The 18,698-nt window shown below is 45.8% G+C and overlaps 1 protein-coding gene across 3 annotated transcripts in view; it reads right to left on the reverse strand.

The window, feature by feature from the left end:
- The window catches only part of CLSTN1 (calsyntenin 1), a 107,032-nt gene that overhangs the window by 13,768 nt on the left and 74,566 nt on the right, over positions 1 to 18,698 (reverse strand). For 2 of the 3 annotated variants that reach the window (XM_017503671.2, XM_017503655.2), the window contains exons 3-9: positions 12,911 to 12,940; positions 11,543 to 11,738; positions 7,947 to 8,155; positions 6,191 to 6,340; positions 5,608 to 5,793; positions 2,964 to 3,212; positions 2,454 to 2,575 (exon numbers count right to left, since the gene is read on the reverse strand). In XM_017503671.2, coding sequence (XP_017359160.1) covers positions 2,454 to 2,575; positions 2,964 to 3,212; positions 5,608 to 5,793; positions 6,191 to 6,340; positions 7,947 to 8,155; positions 11,543 to 11,738; positions 12,911 to 12,940 — 1,142 coding nt within the window. The remainder of the gene's footprint in view (positions 1 to 2,453; positions 2,576 to 2,963; positions 3,213 to 5,607; positions 5,794 to 6,190; positions 6,341 to 7,946; positions 8,156 to 11,542; positions 11,739 to 12,910; positions 12,941 to 18,698) is intronic. The other variant, XM_017503663.2, reaches the window with a different exon arrangement.

Consider the following 18,698-nt stretch of genomic DNA (forward strand, 5'->3'; position numbering starts at 1 on the left):
CCAATAAAAGATGAATGCTGCCAACTGAACACCCACTTCATCTTTCCACTATCATACACTTCTTTCTTTCTGATTTATTCTCTTTTACTTTTCTCTCTCCTATGATAATATTTTAGATAGCATCGTATTTTAGCAACTGCAGGCACATATGACGTTATGTCAGCTTTTGCTCACTAACTCCATGAGTCAAATAAAATGATGATAAGGCCAAAGGTTTCCTTCTCGTCCCAACTCTACATCAAAAGAAGAAATGATCTATTCTGATCTTAATGAGGCTTTCTCATTTTACAGTGCTCTCTTGTTTCCTGTGACACATGGAGGTTTTCACGGATATCTGCTTTTCATCAGAGCAACTGCCAGAAAATTAGCTTTGCAGCCAGGCACAGTGGCTCATGCCTGTAATCCCAGCACTTTGGGAAGCTGGGGCGGGTGCATCACTTGAGGTCAGGAGTTCGAGACCAGCCTGGCCAATATGGTGAAACCCCGTCTCTACTAAAAATACAAAAGCTGGCCAGGCATGGTGGCACGTGCCTGTAGTCCCAGCTATTCAAGAGGCTGAGGCAGGTGAACTGCTTGAACCTGGGACGCAGAGGTTACAGTGAGCCTAGATCACATCACTCACTGCACACCAGCGTGAGTGACAGAGTGAGACTCCATCTCAAAAAAAAAAAACCACCACCAACAAAAACAACAAGGAAAAAGAAAATCTGCTTCCTAAAGACATGATGTCATCAAAAGGAATGTAATGTTATCTAACGTCAAAACTGTCAACTAGTTCAAGAAGTCGTTTGTGTGGCATCTGAAAGATGTCAAGATTGCTGGTTCCTTGAATTTTAAGACATCCTGTGATGCCAAGAACTGCTGATTCACCTGGGGCTCCCTGGCAGAGTTTAGGGGCCAAGGCTTTAAATGATGCAGAAATAAACACAAGGATCTCAATCCCAATTTTATTTTTATTTATTTATTTATTTATTTATTTATTTTTGAGACAGTGTCTTGCTCTGCCGCCAGGTGCCAGGCTGGAGTGCAGTGGTGCAATCTCGGCTCACTGCAACCTCCGCCTACCAGTTTCAAGCAATTCTCCTGCCTCAGCTTCCCGAGTAGCTGGGACTATAGGCGCGCACCACCATGCCCAGCTGATTTTTCTATTTTTTTATTTTAGTAGAGATGGGGTTTCACCATGTTAGCCAGGATGGTCTTGATCTCTTGACCTTGTAACCCACCCGCCTCGGCCTCCCAAAGTGCTGGGATTACAGGCATGAGCAACCGCACCAGGCCAATTTTTTTTATTTTTTTTGAAGCAAGTCTCACTCTGTTACTCAGGCTGGAGTGCGGTGGTGTGATCTTGACTCACTGCAACCTCCGCCTCCCGGGTTCAAGTAATTCTGTCTCAGCCTTCCAAGTAGCTGGGATTATAGGCATATTACACCATGCCCAGCCAATTTTTGTATTTTTAGTAGAAGCAAGGTTTCACCATATTGGTCAGGCTGGTCTTGAACTCCTGACTTCAGGCAATCCACTTGCCTCAGCCTCCCAAAGTGCCGGGATTATAGGCGTGAGACACCGTGCCCAGCCTCAATCCCAATTTTAAGCAAATGATGCTTATTTCAGTAACAGTATTTTAAATATAAAATATACAATTTTTTTGTTTGTTTTTGAGACATAATCTCACTCTGTTGCCAGGCTGGAGTACAGTGGTAAGATATTGGCTCACTGCAACCCCCGCCTACTGGGTTCAGGCAATTCTCCTGCCTCAGTCTCCCAAGTAGCTGGGACTACAGGTGCCTGCCACCAAGCCTGGCTAGTTTTTGTATTTTTAGAGACAGGGTTTCACCATGTTGTCTAGGATGGTCTCAATCTCCTGACCTCATGATCTGCCTGCCTCAGCCTCCCAAAGTGTTGGGATTACAGGCGTGAGCCGCTGCACCCAGCCAAAATACACAATTTTTATAGCAATACTTTATATATAAAATACATGGGAAAAAAATGTAGGCTTTCAGTGGAAAGTTGTCAGATTTAAATTGCTACCCTATTACCCACAGACACAGAAATCATAAAATTATAAATATACACTGACTATACACAGCCAATCATGTACAAGTTTGCAGTACCCACTTACTCTTAGAAGATGATAATTAGCATGTTTTTTCTTTTGAGATGGGGGTCTCACTCAGTAACGCAGGCTGGAGCACAATCACAGCTCACTGCAGCCTTGACCCCCTGGGGTCCTTTAATCCTCCCACCTCAGCTCCCCAAGTACCTGGGACTATAGGCATGTGCCACCAGGCCCAGTTATTTTATTTTTTTTGTAGAGACAGGATCTCAGTGTGTTGACCAGGCTGGACTTGAACTTCTGGGCTCAGGCAATCCTCCCCCGTCAGCCTCCCAAAGTGCTGGGATTACAGGAGTGAGCACCTTGCCTGGCCGCATGAGTGTATTTTCGATTCACTCACCTGATTAAGCTTCCAGTGGAATTCTGCAGGTCTGTATTTCTTGTCCTCCGAAGGCTCCTGGCGGAGGAGGAAGACCAGCCGGCACCCGTGGACGTACAGTGAGTAGTGGTGCCGATTCATATCTGCAAAGGCAGTTTCTGTGGGTAAATTGCCAACTCAAGACCCAAAGGAGAAATAAAAGCTATTTCTTGAATGGATTTTGAAGACAGAATTTCATCTGCATAAATGAACTCTTCAGCTGAGCCAGGACAGGGCTTAGAAACAAACACACTTGGGCTTTTCTGAGCAGTGGGGCCTGTGGTCACCAGGGACCCCACTGAGCAACAACAGCAAAGCCACATGCCCAGGCCGTGGCTCTGGGGGAGGAAGTGCCCCTGGCACACAGCATAGCACATGGCCTACGGGCACCCGGCCTAGCAGGGGGCCCTGGGAAAGGAGAGGGAGCCTGTCCCAGGAGACCACCCCACTGGACACTGGGGCCTGGCATAGTTTGCAGAGATACCACCCTACCTGTTTTGTCAGAACTGCAAAGAATCGTCTCCTTCTTCCTGCCAAAAGGCCCATGCCTCATCCACACGGAGATGGTGAATGGCTCTCTGGGGCTGACCGACACAACGCCATCTGGGATCCTCACTGCCTGGGTGCCGTTGAACTCAAACACCTGGTCGCTGTCGTGGCCGTTGTCGGTGGGGAGGCCCACGGTCCAGTTGAGGGAGCCGCTCGGGGATGGCAGCAGCTCAGCAGTGCCCGCAGCCGCACCTGAAGCCACAGTGCTTGCTGAAACTCAAGGAGGAGCCAGAGGTTCTGCGCACCTCCAGCCCCAGGCACGTGCTTGCCTTACACTCAGGCAACCTGCTGGCTCCCGTTTACTTCTTTTTTTTTCTCGAGACAGAGTCTTGCTCTGTCGCCCAGGCTGGAGTACAGTGGCACGATATCGGCTCATACTATGCTCCACTGCACTCCAGCCTGAGCGACAGAGGGAAACTCTGTATCAAAAAAACAGAAAAGGAAAAAAAAAGTGCTTGGTGTATATAGTAAGCACTCAAATTCTTCCTATTCTTCCTAACTTTATTCTGCTGGGAAAAATTTCACTTTATACCATGAAATGAGAGAGTAAATTTTATACATTATAATTCTATGCATGGTTTAAAACAGAAAATGTTCCAGACCTCCTAACTTATTTAGGTAGCAATTATGAATATTTGGATTCAGAGTTACCAAACATCCCAGCACATTCATTGTCGGGCTGTGGCCGCATAATGTCTAGTTTTCTCCTTTGGTTTATTTACCATATGATCATTTTCTTTTTTTTTTTTTTTAGACAATGTCTAGCTTTGTCGCCTAGGCAGGGAGCAGTGGCATGATCTTGGCTCACTGCAACCTTCTGCGTTCAAGCAATTCTCCTGCCTCAGCCTCCCAAGTGGCTGGGATTACAGGCACCCACCACCACGCCCAGCTGATTTTTGTATTTTTAGTAGAGACGGGGGTTTCATCATGTTGGTCAGGATGGTCTCGAACTCCTGACCTCAAGTGATCCAGGTAATTTTCAATTATATAAGAAAACCAGTTAGTTAAATCTCAGGGTTGTTATCAGGCTAGTGAAAAGATTGATCAGTTTAACAAAATGCTTCCTGCAAAGCTGTTTCCAAGCAGCTCTTGAAACATAAAAGACCCTTCCAGTTTATGAAGAGGCTGCTTCACTTAGTGGGATTGTATCACTAGCCAACTAAATATTCTTCTCTCAGCATCTTCCATGAAAGCCATCCACACCTCACCTCTCCTTCATTTAGATAAACCAGACAAATATCCACAGCTGACAGCAAAGAGGGAGGCCTAGCCTTCTGCTGGGTTTCTCAGTAATTCTGTCCCTCAATTTCTCCATACAATATTGTGTTATATAAAGTCTATTGAGATTCTAAATTAGACGTGACTATCTTTACTTTTGATTTTCTACTTCATGTTTGTTGAAAGCTGTTGTGATCTTGGCTCCCAGCAACATTCACCTCCTGGGCTCAAGTGATCCTCCTACCTCAGTACCCCCAGTAGCTGGGACTACAGGTGTGCACTACCATGCCCAGCTAGTCTTTGTATTTTTTTGTAGAGATGGGGTTTCACCATGTTGCTCAGGCTGGTCTTGAACTCCTGGGCTCGAGCAATCTATCTGCCTCAGCCTCCCAAAGTGCTAGGATTACAGGCATGAACCCCCTTTGCCTGGCCTTTTTCTTCAGTTGTTAAGTAAACATCTCACTCCACGTACTCCTATAGAACCCCTTTTTGGATAATTCTCAATGTGTGTTGGAGAAATACTTCCTTCAAATCAATGGTTCTGTTTTTGAAACAGGATCTCGCTCTATTGCCCAGGCTGGAGTGCAATGGTGCCTCAGCTCACTGCAGCCTCAACCTCCCAGGCTCAGGTGATCCTCCTGCCTCACCTGGAACCACAGGTGCATGTCACCATGCCCAGTTAATTTTTCTATTTTTTGTAGAGACGGGGTCTTGCTGTGTTGCCCAGGCTGGTCTCAAACTCCTGGGCTCAAATGATCTTACCATCTCAGCCTCCTCAAGAGCTGGAATAACAGGCACAAGCCACCACACCTGGCCATCACTGGTTGTTTTTTTTTTTTTTTTTTTTGAGACGGAGTATCGCTCTGTCACCAGGCTGGAGTGTGGTGGCGTGATCTCGGCTCACAGCAACCTCCAAGTTCAAGGGATTCTCCTGCCTCAGCCTCCTGAGTAGCTGGGACTACAGACGGGTGCCACCACGCCCAGCTAATTTTTGTATTTTTAGTAGAGATGGGGTTTCACCGTGCTGGCCAAGATGGTCTTGATCTCCTGACCTCATGATCCACCTGCCTCGGCCTCGCAGAGTCCTGGGATTACAGGGATGCGCCACCGCCCATCAGTGGTTCTTAAAATGCGCATATACACAACATGCTCAATAGATTTGAGAAGCTGATGTACACTCCTCACTCCACCCCCGAAGACCATCCAGGATGAAAACTAGCTAGCAAGGCAGCAAAATTCATTTCAGAAATTTAGATTCTCTATCACAGTTAATAATCATGAACACAACACACACAAGTATTTCCAGTTGTCAAGGTCCCTCCCACCTTCACCGAAGCTGTCGGGACGCAGGAGCGCCCGGTCTCCTTACCACAGAGCCGGTGGAGGGACTTCTCTGAGTAGGTGTCTCGGTCGCAGCCTTTCCCTATGTGGCTGGTTTCTAGCTCCACCGTGGCCTGTACTGAGGCGACTGGCTCGTCACACGTCTCCAGGTGGATATTTGGAAAGACGGCCAATGCGCCTGTGCCCGGCTCATACTCAATCCTGTTGTTCCAGCATGCGAGAAGGAAAACTCACGCTTTAGGTTGCCGTGGCATATCAGGGTTTTTTTGTTTGTTTTGAGACGGTGTCTCTCTCTGTCACCCGGGCTGGAGTGCAGTGGTGCAATCTCATGTCACTGCAACCTCCGCCTTCTGGGTTCAAGGGATTCTCCTGCCTTAGACTCCCAAGTAGCTGGGACTACAGGCACGTGCCACCATGCCCAGCTAATTTTTTATAGTTTTAGTAGAGATGAGGTTTCACCCTATTAGCCAGGATGGTCTCGATCTCCTGACCTTGTGATCTGCCCACCTCAGCCTCCCAAAGTGTTGGGATCACAGGTGTGAGCCACCGCGCCCGCCCGGCATATCAGTTTTAAGAACAGATGTAAGCACAGCAGAGAGAATGGGGCTCACCTTGCCACCCAGGGGTGCAGGTGGGCTTGACGCTGATCTTCACGAAAACATCTTCTGTGGCTCTTTTCTTCCCACAGTCGTAGGCAGTGACAGTCAGCTTATACTGATGTTCTTTTCCATAGTTTAACTTCTCTGTGTTTTTAATATAACCTTACAGAGGGCAAAAACAACAGTGAGAGCCAAAACCCACGCCGTTTTGGCTTTTGTTGTCCTAGGCGGAAACACAAAACACATACACTTTACACCCTGTAAATACTGACCCAGAAATACACATATGCTTGGAATGCTTAACCCTCAAGCCGTCTTCCCCATGCGCGAACACACAGTAAATCCCCCCTGAAGAGTTTAAACAGAAAAGAAGAGCTACACAACTCCCCCTCTACTTACTCTTCCAGCGTTACATCTGGCTTTACATTCAGATTGAACTGTTTACGTACATTAAGAGAATTAAAAAGACCAAATAATGCAAGTACCTCAAATATTAAATACTAGATCGCTGCTCAAAGATTTACTTTATTAAAAGAGAGATTTCCCACCACCACCCCCACCGCCACCTGCTTAGAACAGAAGCCTGCTTTTTGAACATGAGTGCCAATGTCTGCAAAGTGTTTGCAATACCTGTAACTCCAACAAAGATTCTGGACTGTGCATTAACAATAGAAACACTGTATTATCTTTTTTTCTTTCCAAAACAGGATCTTGATCTGCTGCCCAGGCTGGAGTGCAGTGGTGCGGTCTCAGCTCACTGCAATCTCTGTCTCCTGGGTTCAAGCGATTCTCCCACCTCAGCCTCCCAAGTAGCTGGGACTACAGGTGTGTGCCCAGCTACTATGGAGGCTGTTGCAGGAGGATCCCTTGAGCCCAGGAGTTTGAGGTTACAGTGAGCAATAATGCACCACTGGATTCCAGCCTGGGCAACAGAGCAAGACCTTCTCTCAAAAACAAAAACAAAAGAAGAAGAAGATGTGGCAGAAGAGTTTTTGTTGTTGTTGTTTTTTTTTCCCCAAACAACTAACTAGATTGACAGGCAAGGATTCTAACTTTCTAACTTAATGGAGAACATGGCCGGGCACGGTGGCTCACGCATATAATCCCAGCACTTTGGGAGGCCAAGGCTGGTGGATCACCTGAGGTCAGGAGCTCGTGGCCAACATAGTAACAGCCCGTCTCTTCTAAAAACACACAAAAACTTAGCTGGTCATGGTGGGAAGTGCCTGTAATCCCAGCTACTTGAGAGGCTGAGGCAGGAGAACTGCTTAAACCTGGAAGGAAAAGGTTGCAGTGAGCTGAGACTGCACCACTGTACTCCAGCCTGGGGAACAGAGTAAGACTCTGTCTCAAAAAAAGAAAAAACACAAAAAACAAAAAACTTAATGGAGAATAGAAGATGAGACAAACTAAATTTAAAGGTGTCATTCAGATGTATGTGGATTGAAAGTTAAGAAGATTAAAAAAATAAATCCATACCAGGTGGGGGGATTTTTATTTGATTTTGGTGGGAAAGCAGAAAAGAGGTGAGCCCCAGAAGAGAACACGGGACTTTCAGGTTTCAGAGAAAGAAGCTGTCGGGGACAAAGTAGAAACTTAAATGTTTTCACAATTAAAAGCAAACATACACCAGGTTAGGTCTCCAACTTGTGAGTTTTGTGGAAGTTCTGGCACAGAAGCTGGGGTGTAAAGTCGGTGGGGTTAGCAGGGACTGCCCGCCCAGCGACTGCATGCCCTTGCAAAGGAAAGCTGGCTCCTCCATTCTTACCATCTTTGTCGACCGTAAAGGGCACGTCTGGAGTGATGATTTCGTAGCTGCAGATCTGGCTGAACTGAGGGGAGCAGTCGGCATCCATGGCCTCCACCCTCAAAATGCTGTCGTACTGCTTCCCCTCGATGACTGTGGCTTTGTAGGACTTCTCCTTGAACACGGGCGCGTACTCATTCACATCGTTCACCTGAATATGGACAGTTGCTCTGGACCAAGGGAGGGAGAAAAACATTTTTTTTTTTTCGCTTGTTTTCAAGTGTGCATATGTGTTTACCCAAAACATATCAATTCTGCCCTACTTTAAAATTTCCTCATTTCATGAAATTCGTATGATGAAGTCAAAAATTAAACCAAGCTATTCACTACTCTTCATTCAGTGTGGAGATAACATAAAGTTCAAAGAGGGATTTTGGTCGATTCTTCCATATCCTAAGAATAAGGCAGCAATCATCTAAAATAAAAGAGACTTGGGGTTTTGACAATATGGGACAGGACAGGCAGAAGGGAGATAAACAACACCAGACATCTGTTGGCTCTCCAATTATAAAGCTGAAACATATTTTGTTGCAAAATCCAGAAAAAATAGAGCCAAGGGAAGAAGGGGTAAGAAACAGAGAAAGCAAGAAATGGTTTGATTCTGAGAGTTGAAGTGAATTCTGCCCTACTTCTAGCGAACAGGCTAGAGACCATGGCATCACCTGGTCCTGATTCAACAAATGGAAGTGCTCAGGAGGGGCAGGCTGTGGCTACCACCTGCCATCCCCAGCTCAGTTACCAAGAAAATTAGGGTGTCGGCCAGGCACGGTAGTTCACATCTGTAATCCCAGCACTTTGGGAGGCTGAGGCATGTGGATCACAAGGTCAGGAGATAAAGAGCAGCCTGGCCAACATGGTGAAATCCCGTCTCTACTAAAAATACAAAAATTAGCCGGGCGTGGTAGCACGCGGTTATAGTCCCAGCTACTCAGGAGGCTGAGGCAGGAGAATCGCTTGAACATGGGAGTCAGAGGTTGCAGTGAGCTGAGATCACGCCACTGCACTCCAGCCTGGCGACAGAATGAGACGCCGTCTCAAAAAAAAAAAAAAGAAAGAAAGAAAGAAAAAGAAAATTAGGGGTGTCATCAGACCTGGCTACAAATAAAACTGTGGGTTTCAAGGGCTAATGGCCAGGGCTGCTTCTGCATCAGACAAGGTCTTTGGTCAAACGATGACCTTTTCAAGGGAAACAATAGTATCACATGGTAGAAAAAGCAGAGGAGTGACGCACTGGCACACGGCACCCTCTGCTCACCAAGAGCCTCTCATCCCAGTGCCATCGGCCTGCCCCTCTCAATGGGGTATGTGACACCATCTCTCCCACATACCCTTCTTTAGTACATGTGCTAAGTAGAAACTGAGACTCAAGGCCGGGCGCAGTGGCTCACGACTGTAATCCCAGCACTTTGGGAAGCCAAGGTGGGAGGAACACCAGAGGTCAGAGTTCAAGACCAGCCTGGCCAACATGGTGAAACTCCGCCTCTACCAAAAATACAAAAATTAGCCGGGTGTGGTGGCACGTGCCTGTAGTCTCAGCTACTCGGGAGGCTGAGGCACGAGAATCGCTTGAACCCCGGAGGTGGAGGATGCAGTGAGCCAAGATCGTGCCACTGCACTCTAGCCTGGGTGACAGGGCAAGATTCTGCCTCAAAGAAAAAGAAAAAAAGAAACAGACTCAAAATTAAATTTGCCCAATGCTAAAGGGCTAGCAAGTGGTGGAGAAAATTCTAGACCTCTAGAAAAGACTAGAGCTTACAATCTAATTGTAGACACTTGAGAACACCAGAGGTCCCCAACTGTTTTGCCACCAAGGACTGGTTTCATGGGAGGCAATTTTTTCACAGATGGGTGTGGGAGGATGGTTTTGGCATGAAGCTGTCCCACCTCAGATCCTCAGGCATTCACTTCTCATAAGGAGCATGCAGTCTAGATCCATCACATGCACAGTTCACAATGGGGTTCGCACTCCTCTGAGAACCAGATGCTGCTTGCTGATCTCACGAGAACGGGGTGCTCAGGCAGTGATGCTGGCGAGCTCACACACTGCTGACCTCCTACTATGTGGCCCATTCCTAACTGGCCATGGACCAGTACTAGCCCATGTCCTGGGGTTTTGGGACCCCTGTTCTATGTTGTGTTGTCCAAAGCCCTCTCTGTTACATCTACAGTTCCTTACTGGCAGGAGGCGCAGAAAGACTCAGGACAGTGGTGGCGGGTCAGCCTACTTCCACCAGCAGTCACTACATTTTTTTTTTTTTAATTTGAGACGGAGTTTCGCTCTTTTTGCCCAGGCTGGAGTGCAATGGCATGATCTCGGCTCACTGCAACCTTCACCTCCCGGGTTCAAGTGATTCTCCTGCCTCAGCCTCTTGAGTGGCTAGGAATACAGAAGCGTGCCACCACTCTCAGCTAATTTTGTATTTTTAGTACAGACAAGGTTTCACCATGTTGGCCAGGTTGGTCATGAACTCCTGACCTCAGGTGATCCTCCTGCCTCGGCCTCCCAACGTGCTGGGATTACAGGCATGAGCCACCGTGCCTGGCCAATTTTTTGTTTTTAGAAACAGGGTCTTACTCTGTCACCCAGGCTGAAGTACAGTGGCACAATCATGGCTCACTGCAGCCTCAACCTCCTGCGCTCAAGTAACCCTCCTGCCTTAGCCTCCCAAGTAGCTGGGACCACAGGCATGCACCACTATACCTGGCTTTTTATTTTTTGTAGAGGCGGTGTCTTCTACATTGTCTAGGCTGATCTCACACTCCTGAGCTCAAGCGATCCTCCCGCCTCATCCTCCCGAAGTGCTGGGATTATAGATGTGAGCCACTGCACCCGGCCAACAATCATTAATTTTATGTCCTTAGGAATTATAGCAAAAGATAAATACGACAACAAAATAACCTTCCTAAGGGAGAAGTGGACTTAAAAATTTTTTAATGTATATAGCCTTTATTTCTTTAATAGAGTATTTGGTGCGATAAAATTGTTCACTCATTCATTTATTCAAAACCTAGGCCAGGCACAGTGGCTCACGCCTATAATCCCAGTACCTTGGGAGGCCGAAGTGGGCGGATCACCTGAGGTTGGGAGTTCAACACCAGCCTGACCAACATGGAGCAACCCTGTCTCTACTAAAAATACAAAATTAGCTGGGCATGGTGGTACATGCCTGTAATCCCAGCTACTCGAAAGGCTGAGGCAGGAGAATCACTTGAACCTGGGAGGCGGAGGTTGCAGTGAGCCAAGATCCTGCCACTGCACTCCAGCCTGGGCAATAAGAGGAAAACCCTGTCTCAAAAACAAGCAAACAACAAACAAACACCTAACATGCCTAATGTGAGTGAGGCTCTTGCAAGGAGCTGTACACAAGGGTAGACAGACAGACGTGATTCCCGCCCTCCAAGAGTTTACAATCTAACTGTGGACATTTGAGGACTATCTTCTGCCTCGTATTCCAAAAACACAATTTTGAGGAGCAGGCAACAGTCACTATAATCTTCGTTCCACACACACACATGTACTCGGTGGGTTACTTTCGCTCTTTGTCCGGCTTGCTTACTTATGAGACTTTTTCACGTTGGTGCCATCGGGTCCCTTCCCACAGTCATAGGCCTGGATGGTGAATGAGTAGTCCTTCTGTAGCTCACAGTCCAGTTTCTCTTTGGAGCGAATGACGCCCTCACCAGTGGATTTATCCACAACTACTGCATCAAAGGGGACATTCTGCCCGTGAATTTTAAATCCACAAATCTCACCTAGGGAGTCAAAGCAGAACAGGTTAGAATTCCCGCCACGCAGACCTTCTGCACCTTGCCCTCCTCCCCCCTCTCTCCACCCCCAAAGAAAATAAATGACAACAATTCGGCAGCCAGGGGTTTGGAGGGTCCGTGGACAAAGCAGGGGCACTGAGCTTTAAACATGGGGAAGTTCTAGGGCTTTAGTAAGATGAAGCAGATTCTGGCTTTCCAAGCAACTTGTTTACTTTGCATCCATTCATGCAGGAATACAAAAGAGAGAGAGAAGAAAATATAGACAGGCATTCCACAGGAGCACTTAGGTAGCTCGAGGGTAAAAGGAGTCTCATCAGCACACAGCCAGGCCTGAGAGCACCAGCGCTGCCCAAACTCCTGGGAGAGCTGGTGGCCAGTTTGATTTGGACCAGAGAGAAGCTAAAACGCAGTTACGTGTTGAGAAAGGAGGAAGCATGAAATAGAGGATCAGCACCGTAATTACAGAAATTCTGTCAAAAAAAAAAAAAAAAAATCAAAGGAAACAAGTCTTCCTGTGCAATGAGCCTGGCTAAAATTAGGGAATCAAAACAAACTACTCAATGAGAAAGGTAGAAATACCAACTTGTCAGGCATCCATTTCAACAGCTATCACCCACGATGAAGATACAGTTTCTATTATGGGGAGGGATTGGTTAGACTTGCCTTTGTTTCGGACTTTATCCTATCAACCCTGAAAAAGACACCAGCCTGGGAACTTCACTACATCTAAATTGGCTCACAAGCTTAATTAGGAGTTAAAAATCCTTGTTTCCATTCTTGTCCATGGGAGAACAGCATAAATGTTTTGATGTCTATGTAAAACTCCACAAAACGTATTTCACATGAAAATAAGACTGCATCTTCCACAATTCAACTAATAGAAAATTGTTACAAAGCAAATCTCTGAACTTTGAGTCAACAAAAACGTACAGTATTATCCATACAGTTCAAATGGATGTCTGATTTCCAGTATTTCTAACCAAGGGTCTGGTTACATACAATTTCCATCAATATACTTTAAAATAGAAACAAAGTAGAAGAATAAATAAGGATAAAAGAGCATGACAGTTTCTTCTGTTTAAGGGCTGATTCCCAATTTTATAAACAAAGTTAGTGGGTTAATATTCATAATAGGGGAAGAAAGAACCCTTTATCACCTTCTTTGGTGACTGTCACCTCAAAACTCTCTAAAGGGAGAAAAGATAAACCCATGTCAGTAATACAGGAAAGAACGAAGACGGAGTCATAAGGAAAAAAGTCAAAGGTGCACATATTACACAGAAAAGCTTCACACATTATTCAACAGTAAGCTCAGTGACTGGCTACTAGGATTGCTACAGCGAAACCTAATCTTCAGGAGCAAAATGTCACTTTGCATCCAACTTACCATTAACTACTGCATAATTCTGAAGTGATTGATTTATGCATGGAATACTCCGAATGAAGTGTCCTAACACCCTCAGTGTCATTAGGATTTTTCCTTTACTGAACACTCTAGTGACAAACCATGAATAAGTACATCTATTTGTTATTTCGCAGTTTTCAGATGTTCATTTCCAAGCTAAATTCTCTCAGCAAGATTGTGGTAACATTGAACTCATTGTCATCGGTAGATTTAATGAAACAAGAAGTTGGAGTAAAGGTTTTAACCCTTTGTTCTTGAACTGGAAAAAATAACAATGGTTCTCTAATCCAAAGTACCCAACCAAGGCAACAGACATAAACCCCTCTGCTAATGGAACATCTGCTTAAATGTGAATGGAAGCCAGATTCAAAACTAACTGGGGGGTGCTACAATGTTCACTGCTTTTACTACCTGGAAGCGCCGAGGTTTTTTTGTTGTTGTTGTTTTTGGTTTTTTTCTGAGACAGAATCTTGCTCTGTTGCCCAGGCTGGAGTGCAGTGGCACGATCTCAGCTCACTGCAACCTCCATCTCCCAGGTTCAAGTGATTCTCTTGCCTCAGCCTCCTGAGTAGCTGGGATTACAGGCACACACCACCACACCCGGTTAATTATTGTACTTTTAGAAGAGACGGGGTTTCACCATGTTGGTCAGGCCGGACTCAACTCCTGACCTCGTGATCCACCCACCTCAACCTCCCAAAGTGCTGGAATTTACAGGTGTGAGCCACTGCGCCCAGCCCTGAAAGCTCTGCTCTATTAAGTCAATATACATCCTGCTCATAAACCCCTTTACTACGGAGGAGTAGAAATGTGAACAGGTCAGGAATCCCACTGTCCCTCAACACAGTGGGCCCTCACTGGTGGCACCTTCTCTCCCCCAAAAGTAACACAGCCTGAATTCCCTTGCTCTGATAATATTCTACCATTTATTTCCCCTGAACAGTGTTGTTTCATTTTGCTTGGTTTTTGCTTGGTTTTAGGGTTTTAAAAAAGGTATCACATGGCATGCAGTTTTTATAACTTGCTTTTTTTGAGACAGAGTCTCACTCTGTTGCCCAGGCTAGAGTGCAGTGGTGTGATCTCAGCTCACTGCAACCTCAGATTCCCAGCTTCAGGCGATTCTTGTGCCTCAGGCTTCCCGAGTAGCTGGGATTACAGATGCCTGCCACCAAGCCTGGCTAATTTTTTGTATTTTTAGTAGAGATGGGGTTTCACCATATTGGCCAGGCTGGTCTTGAACTCCTGACCTCAAGTGATGCACCTGCCCCAGGCTCCCAAAGTGCTGGGATTACGGGTGTGAGGTACTGCGCCCGGCCGTGACTTGCTTTTTCATGCAACCTGCATATCTAAGATTCATTCATCCTTGCAGGCCTTTGTAGCTATAGTTTATTCATTTTCACTACTACCCAACAATGAGGTATGTGGTTACACTTTTTCTCCAACTCATGAAAACATGTAAAGTGCTTAAAACATTGCCTGGTGGAAAAAGAGCACTCAACAAATGTTTGCTATTATTACAATCATTTTCCATTGTGTGAAAATGCCATCAGTTGTTTTTGCTGTTTAAAAACAATGCCGTCATGATAATTTCTGTCCCTGCTTCCTGCCACACATGTACAAGAGCCTCTGTACGCCTGTGCTGCCCAATATAGTAGCCACTAGCCACGTTGGGCTGCTCAAATGCAAATGAAAATAAAATCAAACAACGTTAAAAATCCAGATCCTCAGTTACACCGGCCGGTTCTCAAGGGCCCGGCAGCCACACGTGGCTGACGACTGCTGCAAGGAGACAGTGGACGCAGGTGTTCTCCTCAGCACAGCAAGTCCCACTGGACGGAGCTGCTTTGGATCAGGGGTCTGCAAACTGTGATTTCCAGAAAGTCCAACCTGTTCCTGCTTTTGAACAGCCCACATGCTAAATACGATTTTTACCTTTTAACATATACTTCATAACATGAGAAAATTACATGAATTTCAAACACGGTTTCTATAAATATATTGGACTAGAACACAGACATGCTCATTTGTTTAATGTATGGTCTCTGCTTTCACACTGCCAGGGCAGAGGTTACTGTAGAGTGGCATCATTACAAAAGAGACCCGATGGGCTGCAAAGCTTAAAATAGTCCCTATCTAGTTCTTCACAGAAAAGGTCTGCTGATCTCGGCTCTGGAGAGACACCCATGAGTGAAAGTGCCCGGTACCAGATGTGTTCAAATGTTTTCCAGGTTGTGCTAATTCACAATATTACGATTACATGTTTTGATGCATATTAATATTGCATAATACATTTTAAAGTAATTTAGGTTGCCCCACTTTAATTCAGATAAGACTTCTCAGTTTTTGACTTGGTGTTTACTGTTTTAAAGAGAAAATGGTGAGGCAGCTCCATGTCATCTGAATTGACATTAATGACAGTGATTGTGGTGTGCTTTCCTGACAAAGGTCTCTCCATAAGTAAGTGCAGGTTTTCTTCTTATTGGGTGGGTGTTTTAGAGACGGGGTTTCCCTCTGTTGCCCATGCTGGAGTGCCAGGGTGTAATCCTGGCTCACTACGGCCTCAACCTCCTGAGCTCAAATGATCCCACCTCAGCCTCCCAAGTATTTGGACTGCAGGCATGTGCTACCACACACAGCTAATTTTTAAGTTCGTATTTCTTGTAGAAATGGGGTCTTGCTTTGTTGCCCAGGCTGGTCTTGAACTCCTGGGCTTGAGCAATTCTCTCATCTTGGCCTCCCAAAGTTCTGGGATTATAGGCATGACCCACTGCTCCCAGCACACCCACTGCCACCTCAACCTCCTGAGCACCTGGGACCACAGACATGCACCACCATACCTGGCTAATTTTTTTTTCTGTTTTTTGTACTGATGGGTTTTTGTCATGTTATCTAGCCCGGGAGTCTCAAACTACCCGCCTCAGCCTCCCAAAGTGCTAGGATTACAAGTGTGAGCCACTGCGTCAGGCCCTGGGGCGTATTTTGAAAGCAGGGGCAATGCTGTTAGATTCTCACTGAGAAACCCTAAGAATCACGTTGCTTTGTACTCCATGAGAAAGACTGTGGAGGGAAGGTTTGGAGGGAAGAATGGGAATTAGTCCATTAGCTTTGAACATGTATCTACATTACAGCTCATTAGGGAGGAATATATAATCTACCATCTTAGAACAGTGTCTCAAAGGTATAGTTACCAGCTGCGTGTGGTGGTTTACACCTGTAATCCCAGCACTTTGGGAGGCCAGTACAGGAGACGAGATTGAGGCCAGGCGTTCAAGACTAGCCTGGGCAACATGGCAAAACCCCACCAAAAAAAAATTTTTTTTGGCTGGGTGTGGTGGCTGATGCCTATAATACTAGGACTTTGGGAGGCCAAGACAGGTGGACTGCTTGAGGCCAGAAATTCAAAACCAGCCCGGCCAATATAGTGAATTTTTTTTTTTTAATTACCAGGGGCTCAGTGGTGTGAGCCTGTGATCCCATTTACTTGGGAGGCTGAGGGATCACTTGAGTCTAGGAGGTCAAGGCTGCAGCAAGCTATTGCACCACTGCACTCTAGCCTAGGTGACAGAGTGAGACCCCGTATCTTAACAAAAAACAAAACGGTGGCCAGGCGCCTTGGCTCAGGCCTATAATCCCATACTGAGGTGGGCAGATCACCTGAGGTCAGGAGTTCTAGACCAGCCTGGCCAACTTGGTGAAACTCCGTCTCTATTAAAACTACACAAATTAGCCAGGCATGGTGGCGGTCACCTGTAATCCCACCTACTCAGAAGGCTAAGGCAAGAGAATTGCTTGAACCTGGAAGTCAGAGGTTGCAGTGAGCTAAGATGGCACCATTGTACTCCAGCCTGGGCAACTGAGCGGGACTCCATCTCAAAGAAAGAAAAATTAGCCAGGTATGGTGGCGGACACCTATAATCCCAGCTACTCGGGAGGCTGAGGCAGGACAATCGCTTAAACCCAGGAGGCGGAGGTTGCAGTGAGCTCAGATCGCATCACTGCACTCCAGCCTGGGTAACAAGAACAAAACCCCTGTCTCAAAAAAAAAAAAAAAATATATATATATATATATACACACACATATATACATATATATACATACACACACACACACACACACACACACACACACACACACACACACACACACACATATATATATATATATATATATATATATATATATATATATATATACACACACACACACACATATATATAAACATATATATATAAAGTGTATACAGACACACACACACACTTTATTTAAGAACTCTATATATTTCCAGGCTGCTCTCCAAAAGACTGAATCTGATCCACGTATAAGGAGAACAGCAAAAAAATGTGTAACTGTATCTTCTCTATGTATCTCCAACTAGCCTTTCACAGAAAAAGGTTGCTGATCTCTGCTCTAGAGAGACACTCAAGAGCAGAACTGCCCGGCACCAGATGTGTCCAATTGTTTTCCAGATGTGCTAATTCACAACATTACAATTATATTTTGGGTGTATATTAATATTGCATAATACATTGTAAAATAATTCAGGTTGCCCAGCTTTGATTCAGAAAAAATAACTTCTCAGCTTTGATTTGGAGTTTACTTTTCTAAAGAGAAAAGGGTGAGGCAGCTTCACATCACCTGAATTCACATTTATGACGGTGACTGTGGTGTGCTTTCCTGACACAGTTCTCTCCATAGGTAAGCGCAGGTTTTCTGTTTGTTTTAGAAACAGGGTTTCCCTCTGTTGCCCAAGCTGGAGAGCAATGGTGCAATCCTAGCTCTCAGAATCCTCAATATTCTGAGTATTAATGTTGGCTGCTTTAGTGAATTTCACCAACAGGATGTGGTACCTCACATCCACCGGTACTTATTAAATTGCTAGTCAGGCTGGGTCCTTTATCTACAAGGACTTAAAAAACCAACGCGCCAGGTTGGTAGTTGGAGGCGGCAGTGCAGTATGTGCTTTGCAAAACTCAGGCAGACCTGGGTCTTCCACACCAGCCTCACAGCCAAGCCTGTCACTGCAGAGCCTCCTGAGCCATCAGCAGGATCGGCCAGTACGCCCACCTCACAGGGCCGTCTGTGCATTCAACCTAAAATCCTGCTTTTAATAAAGATGGAGTAAGGCGGGTGCAACTGAACAAGTTACAGCTACTGTAGTATCTCCAATGAGATACAATGAGGGCTGAACCAGGCAGTGTCCCAAGGAGACATTTAAGGGATTTGCAGGGAAATAGGACTTTATTAGCAACTAGACAGAGGGAATGAAAGTCTGGAGAAACTTCGGAGTTTTTGGCTGATGGGGCCACGTATAGAAGTGAGGTGCAGAGGAGGAGGAAAAGGGGTGGGAGACAGGTGAGGAGCTGGGTGCCCGCTTTCTGTGTCCCTGCCAACTTCCTGCTTGTTTGCTGGAGTATTGTGAAGCTAATTCCAGGCATCACACTGTTTCACCCATAAACACAGCAGTCCTTTGGTTTCTTTTTTTTTTTAATTGCATTTTAGGTTTTGGGATACATGTGAAGAACATGCAAGATTGTTGCAT

Source organism: Cebus imitator, unplaced genomic scaffold (assembly GCF_001604975.1).
Source record: "Cebus imitator isolate Cc_AM_T3 unplaced genomic scaffold, Cebus_imitator-1.0 Scaffold15, whole genome shotgun sequence".
Classification (NCBI taxonomy): domain Eukaryota; kingdom Metazoa; phylum Chordata; class Mammalia; order Primates; family Cebidae; genus Cebus; species Cebus imitator.